This window comes from Cyprinodon tularosa, unplaced genomic scaffold, assembly GCF_016077235.1.
Source record: "Cyprinodon tularosa strain WSP-4 unplaced genomic scaffold, ASM1607723v1 ctg267, whole genome shotgun sequence".
Classification (NCBI taxonomy): domain Eukaryota; kingdom Metazoa; phylum Chordata; class Actinopteri; order Cyprinodontiformes; family Cyprinodontidae; genus Cyprinodon; species Cyprinodon tularosa.
Window position 1 is genome coordinate 698,675 of NW_024038971.1, and position 17,839 is coordinate 716,513.

General features: G+C 36.7%; 2 protein-coding genes across 10 annotated transcripts in view; both read left to right on the forward strand.

Annotated features, from left to right (window-relative positions):
* kif1ab (kinesin family member 1Ab) overlaps window positions 1-9,074 on the forward strand; it is a 34,274-nt gene extending 25,200 nt beyond the window's left edge. For 7 of the 8 annotated variants that reach the window (XM_038289304.1, XM_038289306.1, XM_038289309.1 and 4 more), the window contains 7 exons: window positions 392-583; window positions 683-754; window positions 4,039-4,148; window positions 4,376-4,495; window positions 4,724-4,916; window positions 5,028-5,146; window positions 6,131-9,074. In XM_038289304.1, the coding sequence (XP_038145232.1) occupies window positions 392-583; window positions 683-754; window positions 4,039-4,148; window positions 4,376-4,495; window positions 4,724-4,916; window positions 5,028-5,146; window positions 6,131-6,188 (864 nt within the window). In that variant the 3' untranslated portion in view covers window positions 6,189-9,074. The remainder of the gene's footprint in view (window positions 1-391; window positions 584-682; window positions 755-4,038; window positions 4,149-4,375; window positions 4,496-4,723; window positions 4,917-5,027; window positions 5,147-6,130) is intronic. The other variant, XM_038289305.1, reaches the window with a different exon arrangement.
* Window positions 9,075-10,702: 1,628 nt separating this feature from the next.
* Window positions 10,703-16,261, forward strand: espnlb (espin like b). Of its 2 annotated transcripts, XM_038289312.1 has the most exons (6): window positions 10,703-10,866; window positions 11,546-11,614; window positions 11,910-12,045; window positions 12,837-12,955; window positions 13,647-13,826; window positions 14,614-16,261. In XM_038289312.1, exons 2-6 carry the CDS (start codon window positions 11,594-11,596, stop codon window positions 16,207-16,209), a joined length of 2,052 nt encoding a protein of 683 aa, XP_038145240.1. In that variant the 5' UTR covers window positions 10,703-10,866; window positions 11,546-11,593; the 3' UTR covers window positions 16,210-16,261. The 2 variants fall into 2 exon arrangements, with proteins under 2 accessions (XP_038145240.1, XP_038145238.1); XM_038289310.1 differs by lacking the exons at window positions 10,703-10,866; window positions 11,546-11,614 and having other exon boundaries at window positions 11,719-12,045.
* The last annotated feature ends 1,578 nt before the right edge of the window (window positions 16,262-17,839 follow it).

Genomic DNA, 17,839 nt, shown 5'->3' on the forward strand with positions numbered 1-17,839 from the left:
ATTTAAAGGCTTTTGCAGGTGGTTTGAGTTAATTAGCTGATTAGAGTGTGGCACCAGGGGCCATCAATTTTGAACCTTTTCACAATATTCTAATTTTCTGATATGATGAATTTGAGATTTTCATTTGTTGTCATTTGTAATCATCAAAATTAAACAAAATAAACATCTGAAATATATGAGTTTGTATGTAATGTATGAATATAATATACAAGTTTCACTTTTTAAATGGAATTACTGAAATCAATCTACTTTTTCATGATATTCTAATTTTATGACCAGCACCTGTATCCTTTGATATGTGGGTAGAGGTTGCTTTTCTGACAATTCTTTCACTGAAGAATTTAAATCTTATATCCACTGGAATTCTATGGTTTGTCTCTGTTTGTTTTAGGTGGAGAAGACAAGGCATTATCTCCTGCTGAGAGAAAAACTAGAGGCAACTCTTCAAGCAGGGCAGGACGCGCTTTACAAAGGCAGCGACATTTGTGACTTTGCAAAGAGCCCAGTACTCAGCAACAGCCCGAGTGGTACCCCCTCCACTCCTGACAGCCCCAACCAGAGGCAGAGGGAGCTGGCTGCTAAGGTGATTGCAATAGCTTAAGTTAACCTCCTGTTATCCTCTGGCCTTTTTGCATTCTGTTATTTAATAAATGCCTTTTTTCTTTTACTTCCTTCTTCCCAGTGTCTGCGTCTGCTGATGCATACATTCAACAGAGAGTACAGCCAGGTGAGCAGCAGTGCCAGTGAAAGCAAGGTGAGCCCCAGCCTAGGCCCTTTAACCCGACCCCTTATATCTTCATCTTTACTAATATCTCAGCTAATCTTTTGATTCCATTAATCAAATCTGGCTTTAACACTTGCTTACAGTTAGTATCTGTAGCTCTATTAAAGGAACTTTTTGTTCTATCGAATAAGATTGGGTAGAGCAGTCAGAGCTAACAGCTATTGGAGAATTAGGTGGTAAATCCACACTAGGCATTTCCTTAAACCTGAAATATGTTCAGGCCTGGTATCAATACAGCACACCATTTAGATAACTGGACTTGCATCAAATCCAGCATGATTTTTAGTGAAAAATATCGACTCTCTCCCTTTTATACACGCTCTTTACCTCATCTATATACAGGTGCTGGTCATAAAATTAGAATATCATGAAAAAGTAGATTGATTTCAGTAATTCCATTTAAAAAGTGAAACTTGTATATTATATTCATACATTACATACAAACTCATATATTTCAGATGTTTATTTTGTTTAATTTTGATGATTACAAATGACAACAAATGAAAATCTCAAATTCATCATATCAGAAAATTAGAATATTACTGAAGACCAATAAAAACAAAGGATTTATAGAAATGTTGGCCAACTGAAAAGTATGAACATGAAAAGTATGAGCATGTACAGCACTCAGTATTTAGTTGGGCCTCCTTTGGCCTGTATTACTGCAGCAATGCGGCGTGGCATGGAGTCGATCAGTCTGTGGCACTGCTCAGGTGTTATGATAGCCCAGGTTGCTCTAATAGTGGCTTTTAGCTCTTCTGAATTGTTGGGTCTGGTGTATTGCATCTTCTTCTTCACAATACCCCATAGATTTTCTATGGGGTTAAGGTCAGGAGAGTTTGCTGGCCAATTAAGAACAGGGATACCATGGTCCTTCAACCAGGTACTGGTAGCTTTGGCACTGTGTGCAGGTGCCAAGTCCTGTTGGAAAATGAAATCTGCATCTCCAAAAAGTTGGTCAGCTGCAGGAAGCATGAAGTGCTCTAAAACTTCCTGGTATGTGGCTGCGTTGACCCTGGACCTCAGAAAACACAATGGACCAACACCAGCAGATGACATGGCACCCCAAACCATCACTGACTGTGGAAACTTTACACTGGACTTCAAGCAACGTGGATGAAGTGCCTCTCTTCTTTTCCTCCAGACTCTGGGACCTTGATTTCCAAAGGAAATGCAAAATTTACTTTCATCAGAGAACATGACTTTGGACCACTCACCAGCAGTCCAGTCCTGTTTCTCTTTAGCCCAGGCAAGACGCTTCTGACGCTGTCTGTGGTTCAAGAGTGGCTTGACACAAGGAATGCGACAGCAGAAACCCATGTCTTTCATACGTCTGTGTGTGGTGGTTCTTGAAGCACTCACTCCAGCTGCAGTCCACTCTTTGTGAATCTCCCCCACATTTTTGAATGGGTTTTGTTTCACAATCCTCTCCAGGGTGCGGTTATCTCTCTTGCTTGTACACTTTTTTCGACCACATCTTTTCCTTCCCTTCGCCTCTCTATTAATGTGCTTGGACACTGAGCTCTGTGAACAGCCAGCCTCTTTAGCGATGACCTTTTGTGTCTTGCCCTCCTTGTGCAAGGTGTCGATGGTCGTCTTTTGGACAACTGTCAAGTCAGCAGTCTTCCCCATGATTGTGTAGCCTATAGAACTAGACTGAAAGACCATTTAAAGGCTTTTGCAGGTGGTTTGAGTTAATTAGCTGATTAGAGTGTGGCACCAGGGGCCATCAATTTTGAACCTTTTCACAATATTCTAATTTTCTGATATGATGAATTTGAGATTTTCATTTGTTGTCATTTGTAATCATCAAAATTACACAAAATAAACATCTGAAATATATGAGTTTGTATGTAATGTATGAATATAATATACAAGTTTCACTTTTTAAATGGAATTACTGAAATCAATCTACTTTTTCATGATATTCTAATTTTATGACCAGCACCTGTATGTACTATTAGAAAATAGAAAAAAAAAACTTCCCAGCAGTTGCATGGGACCTTGGTTTACTTTTTTAATTGCTCAATCATCTGTCTCAACACATTTCTGTAGGATGTAATCTTTGCTTTAACTACTTTTTTTATGTGGTTCAGACTTTTCATTTTAACAAACCACTTATTAAAATAATGCCTACCAAACTGGAAAAATATGCAATGACTAGGAAGCATGTCAGCTTAAATAGTACAATGCATGTGTAGCACCCATGTATCTACATGCCTGCACTGAGTAGCTGTAAGATAGGGAGCTGTTAGCTGTTTTATTTTTATTTTTTTTGTAATTATTCTCAGAATTTACACCACAAATATTATTAATTTGATTAATTGTTAGTTAGGCTTTGGAAATACATATTTTACAGAAATTATATTCCTAATATGAACTACTATATTTGAAAACTCTTGCCAATACATTTCTAAAATATTAAACTCGGCAGAAATCCCTCCTATTTGGTTCAGTCATCTCACCGTAGTCCCTCTAAGCTGCAGTTTAACAGGTGAAGTTCACCTCAAGCAGAGTGTACATGAGTCTGAGCCCTAGTCTCTGACATTTCTGTACTGTTCTTCTCAATTAGTTATTATAATAGAAATCACATGAAAATGGAGTGATGTCAATAAAAAGGTGTATATTTCAGTGTGACCTGTTGTATGTATATGAGGTGTAAGATCAAAAATAAAACCTGTATAAATTAAGATATGCAAAAAATAAAATAAAATATATATAGATATTATTAGTAACCTTAAACTAAAAAAAGAGAAAAGATTGATTTACTTGAGGGTCTTAAACCTGTGTCCTCAAACCTGTGTAAATGAGGCAGTTTGCTGTAATAGTGACATTGATTTCGTAGGATGTTAAATGAGCAGATTAGATTAAAAGATTAATTTTCTTTTGATAAAGCCTAATCTTTATTACCTTATCAACTCCTTTCCCCCCTAATTTCATCCCTATTTTCTCTAATTAATATTCTCAAATCTTTAGAGACTGGGAAGTTTCCACTAACCTAATAACACTATAAGCCTGCAAACTAAAATCAAGGGGCTCTTAGATATGAAGACAAATTCCAGAACATTTCCTTCTATACATTATGGAAACTGACGAAAATCTAATTGAGATGTTCTCTGAATGCATGTCTCTGTCGTCCTTGTTTAAATGTTTGCTGATATGTTTTGTCTTTATCTGTATTTGTCCCTCCTTTGTTGCTGTTCTTTGTTTTCCTTCCTTCCTGTGTGTGTGTGTGTGTGGGGGATGATTTTTAGCTTTCAGAAATGTCGGTGTCACTACTGAGGGACTCGTGCTCCTCTGGCCTGAGCACACTTACTCCCTCCTCTACCTGCCCATCATTGGTGGATGGTCATTTTGACATTCGGTAAGTAAAATACTTCATTGGTATCTTTTCCAACACTTTGGAAAATATAGATTTTTGCTTCGTCTATAATTATTTTTTTTATTAATTCAATGATTTTGGATTAAAATGTTTTTTTTTTCCCCTATTAGATTTTTTTTTTCTGAAATATAAAAAAATAAAATAAATATAAAAAAAACAGTCTATGGGCATAAGTGTAGCTTTTTTAATGAGTTGCTGTGGTCTTGTAGACTCACTGAAACAGGCTCAGGAGCATCAACACCGGACCTGGACCCTTTCAGCCCAGTGGACAGAAAGAAAGCTCTAAGAGGATACACCTTTGTTCCTGACATACAGGAGATCCGTGTTAGGTGGGAAAACAATCAGCCTTTAATTTGTTTTTATCACTTTGAAAAATATCCCACTTGTTATTAATAAAACTGTTCACCTATTTGTTGGATTTTTATAAAATCACACAATATCATGAGTTAAAAAGTTCAAGATGTTGCTGTTACCTTTTGCCTTATATTTTTTTAGCTCTAAACATGTTTGCAAAATAGTTTCATTTTCTCATGTATTGATTTTCTTTGTACATTCAGCCCCATCGTGTCAAAGAAGGGCTACTTGCATTTCCTGGAGCCCCACAGCAGTGGCTGGGTGAGGCGTTATGTGGTTGTCCGCAGGCCATATGTCTACCTGTACCGTAGCGAGAGGGACAGCGTGGAGAGGGCTGTTATCAATTTATCGTCTGCTAAAGTGGAATACAGTGAAGATAAACAGACATTACTGAGGGTATGTTTAAACATTTATTTAAGAAAGAAATCAACAGTCTCAGTGTTAGGGTTTCACTGCTACATATAGGTGACTTTTAATAACCTCTCTTTGCATGTTTCACGTCTGCAGACACCCAACACATTCGCCGTGTGCACTGAGCATCGTGGGATACTGCTGCAGGCTGCCAATGACAAAGAGATGCACGACTGGCTGTATGCTTTTAACCCTCTGCTAGCCGGTACCATCAGGTAGGTGGTGGAAAATGAATAAAGTAGTCACAACCTTAAACTTTCTTTGGAGTTTTCCAAATGGTTTCCTTCACGTAACTCTAAAAATTAGAGTAAAATTTAGAAGTTATGTCTAAAATTGCATCAATAAGTATATATTTTCATTTTAATGTCCACTCTTTAGATTTTATGAAGTTTTAACCTGCGAGCATATTTACATATTATAGCCAATTTCAATTTCTTTTTAAGAACTAAATTATGCATAGATATTAGAACAACATGGGAGGTTTTTTGCTTATAACCTTCCTTCATGGCAAGGGATTGTACATTCATGTTGAGAGCAGAGGGGACATAAAACAATTGAAATTAACTATAATATACAGAGTTGTTTTTTTTTTTAAACAAAGACACAAATATAACTGAAATTACATTGCTCAACTGTCTAAATGATTGAGTTAAATACAGTTAACATGTCCAGCAGTATAAAAAACAGTTTATGTGATTGTAGGGCTTAAGTTTTGAGATTTCTCCAAGGCTACAATCCAAAATCCACGATCCATGTATGGAGGACTTAGTTCTCGACATGAGCGAACCGGGTTCAAATCTGGCCTGTGGTGGCCACTAGTGCCGTAAAAAATCAAAAAGAAAAAAAAAAGGATGAAACCAAGAACCTTTCCTCTAATCCCAATTTTTTAAAACTTTAATCTGCTAAAGATTTTGCTCTCAGTTTGGAATACAGTTTAATTTTATCTAATTCTGCTCTGTATTTCCTCTGAATGAACCTAGCTAAATGAGTATGTTTCTCCTTCAGGAGTGTGACATGGCAGCCTTTTTATATTTACATTAACATTTTTTTAGCACTAGTTTGCAAACAGTAACTTCTGTGACATTGTATATGCCTTTCTTTTAACTCTTTGGAAATGTATTATTTAACAGGATAAGAAATGCTATAAACCAGTTAGATACTCAATACACATCATTTATAACTCTGCTTCCTTCCTTCAGGTCAAAGCTCTCCAGAAGAAAGTCAGTCCAGTCGCTCCCGGCTGCTCAGCGGCTCTAAAAGGTGAACCAGCCTTGAGGACAAACTGCAAAAGAACAAACAATCTTAAAGCTCATGTCAGCGTTCTGCTCTGATGAATGCAAACCTTACAGCAAATGTTTCCATAGATATGATGACCAGCGCTGTCCCATAACAAAAAAACATCCTTGGTCTATTTTTGCAGTCCTCTCCTCCAACCATGCATGGTGTGCTCCCTTTTGAACTTTAGAACAGTTTATAAGGAAAATTAACCAATCAAACCTGATTATCAGCTTAGTTCTTCTGGATATTTGGGACTTATTCTGATTAGTTTTAATGTACTTGTAGGAATATGTTATCTGTAAGACTGCTAGATTGCTGTAAAAAGATGTGACCTGTTCCTCTTTTATCATTACTAAAAGTACATCCCTGTAGTAAAACAAACATTAACCACTTATTGTATCAGGAAGGCAAAGGAAAAGCATCAGACTGGATTCTTCTTTATGTAGACCTGTGTACAGTGTGGGGATGATAGCCTCATATACATCATACTTATAGTGTAAAATACCTCAGTTTGGATCTGCTTGATGCAGCATGAAATTCTTCACTTCATAAACATCAGATGGCAAAGAGGGAAAACTGATTTTTCTAATTATTTAAGCTCAAAAGTAGCATGAGGACAGATATGTTAGGATGAAAGTGTGTTCTTCCTGTATTGTATCTCTAAGTAGTTCCATGAAAACTGGATTCATTGGCTAAACTAAGGCAAAATAATTCATTGTAAGGAGAGAGAACTGTTTCCTTTCCTTGCTTTTTTTTTAAAGCACTCCCCATGATGTTGCTATTGTAAGTCTTCTGCAATGTTATTTATTTGTGACAAGACCACTAACAGTTTTGTTGCTTGGCACTTTATTGTCTATATATTTATGATTTATTGTTTTATTTAAACCAAAGTACCATTTTGCGTTAGATTATGTTTTGCATATATGTCAACGAGTGTGAATGGTATTATTTTAAGATGCACTTTTTATGTTCAGAAATTTAGTTTATTTTCTAATGTAGAAAATTAGAACATAACACTGATGCTTTCATAATAAGCAAGAAACTAGAGAAAGATTGACTTAACTCTAAAGACAAATGGAAAGCTAAGATGATCACAAGCTGAATTTTATAAAATGTATTTTTTTGTGTGACTTTCACACATTTGTTTTCAAAGCTTACTGTCTTTTTAGTAAAGCTTCCCATTCAAATTAAGACAAAAATAACACCTCAGTCTAAGAGGTCCATACATTAAAACAAAGTATAACATTTATTCTCTGAGCAAAAACACCAACCCAAAGGACATAGTTTGGTGTATAAACATGGACCTTTAATTGGTTTAAAGTATCTTGCCCCATATAGTGCCTCCTTTTTTTCCACCTTACTTCCTCTTCTTCCTTCCCCATAACCTTATATAGCAGCGCAACATCTAATGACAAGTGATTAAAGTTAAGCTTTCACATATATTAGCATTATCTGTAATATTTTGTTTTTCTTTGATTTTTCAAGTCTGCTTAATATCAATTAACCTCTAAACACTGAACAAGCTGACAATGTTGTCTTTATAAGCGGACCTACTAGATTTAAAGCCACACTGCAGCCTAAATATCAGTTATCTAATACATGATTAGCTGCTGTAGTAACTAATTTTAGGTTGAGAGATTCTTTATTGTTAGTGTGACCATTTTGTATTGTACCAAGAGGGCCTAGTGAAAGATAAGAATAAAAACATGAGAGGCCAAAATGACAACCTATAATGGCATTTATTATTGCAGATGATATAAAGCACCTCTCTGATCACAGCTCTGGTCAGCCAGCCAGTCTGCCTTTTCAGTGTAGCTCTTGCTTTCCTTTTTTTCCTGCCAGGACCAGACTGTGGGCAAACTTGACTTATAGCCAGTAAACAAGTGACTGCGTGCAACAGGCCAGCCAACCTGTTGAGCAATGCAGCCTGACGCTGTGAAAGTCAAAGTCTACCTGGTCGTGTTTTAAAATATATGGTGCCACTGAGCAAACATTCTGTTTGGCATTTTTATTTTTTTGTGTTGCCTATCAAATGATGAAATTCAGCTTTTTGGAACATAGGATGTTCTGCATTGCCAATTTATATGCACACAATGCATCTTTAATGATGCATTGTTCACTCTTTTATTATTGTCATAGTCTTTTAAAAAGAAAATCAAACGAACAAACGAACAAAAACCCACCACACAAGTACTTATTTTCCAAGTAGGCAGCTTGCATTGCATCTAGCTCAAGTAGCTAAAGAGTTTCATGTTAAAATTTCTGAGACAATTCTGAAACTGTTAAATTTCTTATCCGGCTTGCTTCATATGTCATGGTTTTGGATCAAAGCATGCTGGTCTTGTTTTCTTCGTTGAATCCTGTCCTTCTCTCCTGCCTTACAGCTTGCTAATGACAACAGCTTTCCATTCCAGAAGTGCTGCTTGTAAAGTATTGTTATTCATGATCCTTGTAACAATTAACTGGAACCCTTCCTCTTGGCTCTGTCTTGTATATAAATTGAGATTTCCTTTTTGGGTCTCATCACACAGATAATCCATTTTCCTGTGTTTTATGATGAAAAAATATGTCTCCCTCTTTGTCAAGTATCCCAGCAGAATGAAAAGTACAGATCAGGGATCTGTTTTGCACCTGTTCACTCAGTGTGGATGAGGTCTTTATGTTAATACTGGGAGGTGGTCCAAGATTAGTGCACTTGCTTGGAATCACTTGACAAAAGCAGAGACAGGTCTCAGCCTAAACACAGTGCTCACATTTATCTTTTGAGTGTTCTCCAGTTCTTTCTCATGTCTGTGGACACATAACAACTATTGTCAAATAAATAAAATATGGCAAATAAATAAATAAATGGGTGTTAAAACTTGTGCAATATGTGTGTCTGATATTTTTTGTCATTTTTTCAAGTTTATATTCACACTTAATGAGGAAAATTTAAAGAATAAGGACATTTTAATATTTTTCAAGCCCGGAGTTCCTAACAAGTCAAAATGTGGTCTCTTGCACTTTCAGTTTTTTTACTCCAAGTAGATACTGTGGATAAACATAAAGTTATTTACCAAGGCAATAAAATAAATTTTGCGTAAGTTATTCATATGTCACCAATAAAAAACAGCTAATATCTCTATCATGAAATGCTGTTGATAATGTTTTACATTTAAGGTATATACTTTTTGGGTTGTGAAAGATTTTGCCTTCCATAATAAGGTTCTAAATGATCGAGTTTGTGCAGATGGAGCCACGCAGTTAATAGATCATGGCTCTTCTTGTATCTGTTCTATAACATTTTGTACTGTTTCTCCAGGTGAACACGTGCCAGCCTTTGTGTGGCTGCCTCTTTGCAAGACTTCTATTATTGATTGGATTCTCACCATGTTCTCTGCTGCAACACAGTAACACTAAAGTCCCATTACCAGAGCCAGGAATACTAGGCTTGACACAAAGAGGCCCTGGACTAATCCAGAGGCCTCTCGTGTTTCTCTTCCTGCATCTGCCATTACATGCAATTTATGTATTAGGTTGACTTTAATAAGATTAGGCATAATAGCTGGTAAATTAGGTCTGGTATGCAAAAGTTTTAAGCTAAATGTGCTAAAAAAATAAAATAAAAAGATTCAGGTGATGCTTAAATACTGAAAATGAATAACTAAGCTCTGTAACTGTGACATAATTTATGTACATATGAATAAACTAGTGTACATTTCTTGAGCTATCCACAATTTCTTCCATCTGAGTTTTAAATTGTACTTTGGATTCCTTTGCAGCTTTAACAACCAAGTCAAATGTAGTTCATTTGCTGAAGGTTGATTTCTGCAGCTCAATATGAAGCACACCTTAACAAACAGAAGGTCAGCAGTGCATATGTCATAAAAATACCAAATCTTTCTTTTCATTTCTTATGGCGACCCATGAAACAATCATGAACATGGCTTGTTTTATAACAACAACAAAAATTTTAAAAACCAATGAAGAGGGATCAGTCAGATTTCTATTTTATTGGCAAACTGTCACAAAAACAGACTCTTAAGAGTCTTAAGAGAAGGAATTTACAGTTTGATCTGTTTTTATAAATGTTTAGATTATATTGGATAAAACATTAAATGAAAAAAGATTCCAATTTGAAATATATTGGTAAAACTATTCCCTTTTCTATCTCTTTAGATTCACTGCTGTCTCAGTTCATCACTATAACCAGCCACAAAATGGTGCCCGTTTAATAATTCTCTCTGTGCTTATCTGACCACCAGTAGAGGTCGCCAAAGTAAAGCAAACCAAATATAAACAGATTTATTACCAGCTTTAAGGAGCATGCAGCAGAAAGCCGTGGAAAGGGCGTGCAGATTGATTGGCATCCTTTATGCACCATCAATCTGATCATGTGTGCTCAGTAACCTACAGCTTTTGTCCCCACATACATTCACACAGCTATCGTTTCTATAGTTCTAGCTCCAAGTCATCCTATCCCACTGCTTTAATTATGCACACTCAGAGGCCCCCCTGTCTGAGGTTTGGGTCGAGTTGATGCTGCTGAATTGACTTTATTTGTTATTGGCTTCTGGTAAAGAGGAGGACGTACTGTAAGTCTTTTTTCAGTCCTCCTTAGTCTTTAGGTTTTTTTGCAGGCTTTAGGGATCCTCTTTACGCTGCAGGGGAACAAAATGTAAGTATGATTGGAATTTTGCTTAAAGTTATTGCTTCATTTTAATGATATTGATTCACTTACACACACAAAAAAATTTATGCATTTTTGAAAAGAAAACTTTTAAGTGCCACTTTCTGTTATCAGATATACACAAAGAAAGGTGGTTGTTTTGTCAATTTTAAGCAATTGCTCTGTTGTTATTGCCTTGGTGGATGAGGTATGAAAGGAAACCAGCACAGAAAAAATTAACAACAATATTTTCAGAAACTGTTCAAGCAATGAATGTTTTCCATTCATCTATATTAGAGGAACAATTCAGCAAATATAAATTTCTGCTTTTTTCTTCACAATATTCAATCTCTAAACAATGATTTAGGGATGGCAAGCAGTGGATAAAATGTTATGTTTTAGTCTTCAAAGACACATGTTAGATTTGTAAAATCTCTCTCATGCTTTCTCCTGCTCTCTGTTGGGTGCTGCTATATATCCATGGTCCAGGCTCCAGTTTCACCACTTCCTGTCTTAGTTTCAAGCACGAAAGGCTGCTGCCTATGTCCTCGCATTAACACAGTCTGTGTTTGCCATTAGGCAGGATTACTGTCCATGCTGATTGCTTTGGAGATGCTCACGGATATGTGTTACTTCACATTTCTGCAGCATCTGGAGGTCATTTTTTGCATGTTATATTGTCTTTTAGAAAGAGGGACTGCTGCTTCTTGGAGCTACCAGAGTGTGAAATTGGAGTATGAGAATGGAGAACATCAAGGTGACCATCGATCTGAAATAAAATTCATCTGAAAGGAGGGAAAAACAAAGTGTATAAGAACAGGTTATATGGTGGTATTTGATTGAAGTCACAGATTGTTTTGCTGTGCTGTGTAAAACCTTACCTTTAGTTTGAATTAAGGAAAATAGTTTGGAACCAGATGATTGGAAATATAGATTATATTAAACATAGAGAAAAAAATGTGTGTAAACTCCATGTGTTTAGGTTAAAACATACATTTATATTGGCCAAGCTGTTCTTTGGACCATTGCTCATCCCTGCAGTGTCTCCCCAGCAGCCTGTAAAAGAGGTTCTCCCCCTACCACGCCATCCCACCCCACTTCCTTTGACCTCCACCTCTATAACTGCTGCTGCCTCCTCCAACAAACCAGCTACAGGGTCCATCCAGCATGTTCACTTGGCCTCTTCAGGTAATCAGCAAAGAGATACGAGAAACGAGAAATCTCTGTGGATCGTCTTTTGCTCTTATGACAAAGCAACATAAAGAGGTGCATAATTGTGTAGTGGAATAAAAAAAATATTTTAGCATGTGTTGGATAATCAAGGATTTAAGCCTCCTACTTTAAAAAAAACTCACAGGGTATTATTAAAATGAAAAAGCCAAGTGGGAAACTGTGTCGACAACAACAAAAATACTACCATCAAAGTCAACAAATAAGGTTCTGATGAAATATTCATAAGAAATTGATGAAAATAAGCTATAGGTCAGATGATACAAAGACCATCATTTTTATTTTTACCTTCATACAAAATGTACTTTTGTTGTAAAACTGGCACAATACATCAGCTTCAACACTATTTACTCTTGCTAAAACATGGTGGTGGCAGCATATTGCTGTAAACATGCTTTTCTTCAGAGCGGAAGCTTCTCAGTGTTAATTAGAGCTTGACTGCAGCTTAATTGGACTGCAGTCTTGAGATGGAAACCAGTTATAGGCAGCAAATATTCAGGTAGTGCAGATTTTGACCCTACAAAAACAGAGAATTCCAAACAGTCATGATTTTACATGCCAAGTTAATTTCCTTAGAAATCGCAAATTAGTTTATGAAACTGACGGAGGAGCAACAGAAAACTGCAAGAAAAAACTAAGACAATAAAAAATATTTGAATGCACATATTTATATTTCATATATAAATCTCCCCCATATCTTTTCAAACCTTATGAGGATGACATTTCACCTTTATTGTATTTGTTTACAGTGGTGACATCCTTCAATCACCTGAGGCCTCCAGAGAGGGACCTCACGCCGATGTCTCAGATGAAGCCTATTAAATCACTGAAGCACGCCGGCTTAACTGCAGTCTTTACCGGGCAAACTGTGAGTCATGCGGTGCTTTCTCTCAAATGAATGTAATGCCCTACTAAACATTAAAACAATCCCGAATGAAAATATGTTCTGGCCAAAAGAACAGACAGACAGGATTCTAAAAAAATAAACACTGTTAGGTATTGGATTTGAAAATCAAAGGCTTTTAATTCAAAGTTGATATGCAAAGAATAAAAAAATGTGATAAAAAAACAATTTCTGAAATGTTATTAAATAAAGGGTCATTGGTTAGGTTATAGTTTGAGAGTATAAATTAAATATGAAATCACTGGAATTAGGCTACATTAACGCCTCTTGATTAAATTAATGCACAGATAACAGTGTAGGTATGAAGATGATGCAAAAACTATAGGCTATTGAGACTCTACAAGATGTGAATCAAAAACACAGAAAACAACAAACTGAATAAATAAATGTTGTTCTTAACATATATATATATATAGGATGCTGGATAACCCTATATTGTATAAAATTAATCTATCTTAGATTTTTTATTTCACTAAATATTTTAAGCTGTTCAAATCAGTTGAATGTTTTCTGAAAAATATTTTAATTTTAATAGAAAGAATCCTTGTTTTATCTAAAATAAAATTTAAATATCATTTAAAAAAATTGTCAGAAAAGAAGAAAAAGATCCATTGATCAGTGGTGTAACTCTGTCTTGTGTTAAATACACTAACAGTGGTTTGACAGCGAAGAGGTGCAGGAGGAGTCACCAAGTGTCAACGTTATCTTGGCTGACATTGACTCCCTGGTGCCAACCCATGATGAAGCTGGACGCCCCATACCAGAATGGAAACGACAGGTGATGGTGAGGCAGCTGCAGGTCAGGATGCAAGATGAAGAGGTGGAGGCGACACAGGTACTCCCTCAATTTATGCCAAAAATAGAACATGGTCAAGGCAGGAAAACAATGAAATCTATAAACAACCAAATGAGGCTAACGCCTTGCATATTTCTTTCAATGAGGCTAAAGTATCAGCTTTTTTTTTTAAAAGAACAGTGTGTCACCACTATCCTGACAACACAAAATGACAACGTGTAGTCAGGCAGGTCCTTTTCAATGGAAAACCACCACCCTGAGATTTGTCCACGGGATTACCTGACAGAAAGATTTGATTTCCAGACAATATGTCTCTGATACTCTGGGGTAAAGTCAAACAAATAGCCTTACAAATGCGTATGCATTTGATGGGCCATAGAAACTCCATGAAGCTCTCTTCAGATAGTACTTGTGCTAATCTGAAGGCTACATAATGTTTTGTGATCTTACTTGTTTTAGTTTGTGGCTGAGTTGCTGTTGCTTAAACTGACACTCACATACTACCATAAACAGTCAAAGGAAAAACCACTAGTGGACTTATTGCATAGCTGGCTTTTTATGATAGTACTATGCTGAAACTGTTTTCTCTGAAACATTTGTAGGAGGAGTCATAAAGTGTGAGACAATGGAAGGGATTAGGACCTTTAGGTTTAATGATTTGAGGTGTTGATCTGACAGTTTTGCATAATTATAGCTTAAAGCACATATATGTGTAAAATTGTTACATGTAGTATGTGCAAAATATTATCACGCAAATAGATATGTTAAACTTTTATTAAAATAAATCACTTATCAGAACTGTACAATATTTCTGTGTCTCTCACAGGGTTCGTTGCATGAGTTTACGCCACTGGATTCCTGGAAGTACTCCCAGACTCACAATGCTATACTAGGGCCCTTTGGTGAGCTGCTAACAGACGAAGATCTGATTTACTTACAGCAGCAAATTGAGTCTGTTTCTCTGCAGAAACGCTGCCAGGCCTATGAGCTGGAGTTGACCAGGCTAACCGAGGAGTTAAAGGCAATTTTACCCGATCCTATTGTGAATATTTCCCTCAACAGGGAGGTACTACAAAAAATGGACTCTGAGGGAAAAACGCACCTGACTCTACCTGTCTGGTGTGATCGTATCTCAGAGATAGTAAAGAACATGTCCCTGCTGGTGGCTAGTTTGACTAAGACACAAGGAAAAGAAAGCGAGTCGCGAGTGGTGGGAGGAGTGGTTGATGACATGAAGGGTTTGCAGGAAAATAAAACGGCTTTTGAAATCGATTTGGATTCAGGACTGATGCAACAGAGCATAGGAAAGGAGCCTACACCTATGGTGACATCCAGCGGATGCAGGATACCCCATATTGGGATGGCATCTGCTTTCAGCCACCGTTTAGAGAGCATCAGCTACAGTAGAGAACAGAGAGAGAGGGTGGAGAGGGAGATTCAGCAGTCTGGTGTGTCAGTAAAAAACCTAAGGTCTAACTTTGAGGGTCAGATTGGAAGCATTTATCCCTTTGCGGGAGTTGTACATGGAGCACAGCGGATGAAGGGTAAGAATTGGGTCGGACCATCGGCTGGAAAAAGCGAGGATGTCAACAGTCATCTTAGTGTGCCTAAAAGCAATGAAACTGTGATGGAGACTGCCAGCTTAAGAAAGGAGCGGATAGTTGTGTTATTCCTGAGCCATTGGAAGAAGTCTGCATATGCCATCTCAATGAGAGCAGCAAGGCAGAGACAGGAAGCATCTGCTGCATCAGGGAGCGCTACCACAGCACAGCCAAAACAGAAAGCCCACTCCCTGTTCCGGTTCTGCCAACAACGAGGTGCTGTCGACAAAATGCTTAACTCCTGGAGGAATAAACTGGAGTTACAGTATTCTCTGAAATCCAACATGGCCTCCTCAAAAAATACACAAAACTGTGATGTGCCGTACTCTCCAGAGCAGTTCTTGCCAGAAGTGGATGGAGTTGCAATGAGCCATGACAGCTTGACCCTCAACCTCTTCATGCTGGGTTATTTCCACATCTTAGAGCAAGATTTGTCTGCTGAGGAGAGAAAGATGAGACATCTCCTCTGCTTCGAGGTTTTCGACCATGTCAGCTTCTTCCCCTGGGAGAAGGTGAGGGATTTCCACAAAGCCGTTCTTCAGGAAATTCAGGCTGGAAGGCGACAGTGGAGCGACGGCTTTGAAGACCTCAAGACTAAATTTTTCGGTGAATCAACACCATGTGACTGTTCATCATCATCATCATCGTTGAGAGACTTTAAACCATTGCCCAAGGTTATAGTGCAAAATGCAACTCCAGAGGAGAGCGGCAGCTGCGCAGACTTTTCTTGTTTCAACAATGAAGATATATGTACATATATTGATCGCAGTTTTGCTTTCTGGAAAGAAAAAGAAGCAGAGCTGTTTCAGTTTGAACACTGAGCTTAGATTTTATGTTTTCTAAACAAAAACATTGATGTGCTTGTTTTAATAAAGAGATGGATAAAATACCTAGAAAGTCTCGTTGGTAACTAATTTTTGCAAACATAATTTACTGAGAGACTCGTGTTTTACAGATATGTTCACCATCTAGTAGCTTCTACAACTTAAAAACGATCTTTATGAATATCATTTAGAATTAAGTATTAGGTTTTTTATACACACAAAACATGGGATACAGATATCATTAATGTCCAAGGTCCGCAAATGCAGTTGGTTTAATTGAAACTATAAAGATCATGTCATAAATCAAGTTTTACAATATTTGATTTATGGGATAGGATAAATGACGGCAAATGCCACAATTTAGATGCCTTTGAAATAACAGCACCCTATTTCATTCTATGCTAAATAAACTGTGGAAATGCTTTTAGTGAGTAGCTTAAAGGCCTTTTCATTTCCAAATACTTTCATTATTGTACATGTACATGCACAACAAGTAGTAAACAGTAAAACTAAGCAATTATGTTTTGTCTTCCCTATAAAGAATAACCATTGTTTCACAATGTTCCCTTTGTTAGCAATTTCCAGTTTGAGCACAGTTTAAGAACATTTACTTTAAAAAGACATTGGGGTTAGATGGAAAGCCAAATTTATGTACAGCATATTGGTGGTATTATTCTTTCACATGCCTTGACTTGCATGAAAACTTGATTGAGATCCCATTCTTAGCGGTTCAGTATTGACATTAGTCCATCCTTTGTAGCTATAATACAGTTTATTGTTTTAGGAAGGCTGTCCAAAAAATGTAGATTTGTGTTTATGGAATTGTTGACAATTCTCTTAGGAAGTGCATTTGTGAGGTCATATACTAATGTTGAGAGAGAAGGCTTGGCTCTCAGTCTCTGATGTAACTCACTCAGAGGATGTTTTAAATGGTTAAAGGCCAGGATGCTGCAGGCTAGGTGAACTCATTAACACCACGCTCTTTTGTCCACGTCTTTATAGACCTTGTTTGAGGCACTAGTGGTCATGTTGGAAGAAAAAAGGGGTCATTTCAGAACTGTTTCCATAAAGTCATGGAATTGAAAACATTCATTAGTTTTATTGGTGTGCTGAAACATTCAAGTTTGTTTTCATTAGAATTTAGGTAGTAAAGCCCAGCCTCTGAAAATTTGACACCACACCATAACCCCCCTACATCAAAGATTAGTCATAGCACAATAGTTCAGTTCAAATCAATTCCATTCAATTTGATGTATATAGAGGCAATTCACAACACATGTGATTTCAAAACACTTTATAAAGAGTACACTTTTCCATTTCCTGTATGCTTCCTATTCTCATCAGAATCTGCTGCCTCAGTCATCAGTCATTTACATGACCTACCACTTCATTACTGAGTTGCTGCATTTCCTGTCACTTCCACTTTGTTAGAGTACCATAGACAGTTGAAGGTTATATATTTCAGAAAGAGAATATATATATATATATATATATATATATATATATATATATATATATATATATATATATATATATATATATATATATATATATATTATCATTGATTAATTGTCTTGGTATTTATGAAGAAGTCATATTTTAGGAGACATGATTAATCATTAAAGGC

What these genes read in the sequence shown, in the direction of transcription:
- espnlb (XM_038289310.1), top strand. Translation starts at nt 11,775, where the DNA reads ATGATTGGAAATATAGATTATATTAAACATAGAGAAAAAAATGTGTGT. An exon ending in TGTTCACTTGGCCTCTTCAG is followed by an intron (nt 12,046 to 12,836) that starts GTAATCAGCAAA and finishes ATTTGTTTACAG; the next exon opens with TGGTGACATCCTTCAATCAC. An exon ending in AAGAGGTGGAGGCGACACAG is followed by an intron (nt 13,827 to 14,613) that starts GTACTCCCTCAA and finishes TGTCTCTCACAG; the next exon opens with GGTTCGTTGCATGAGTTTAC.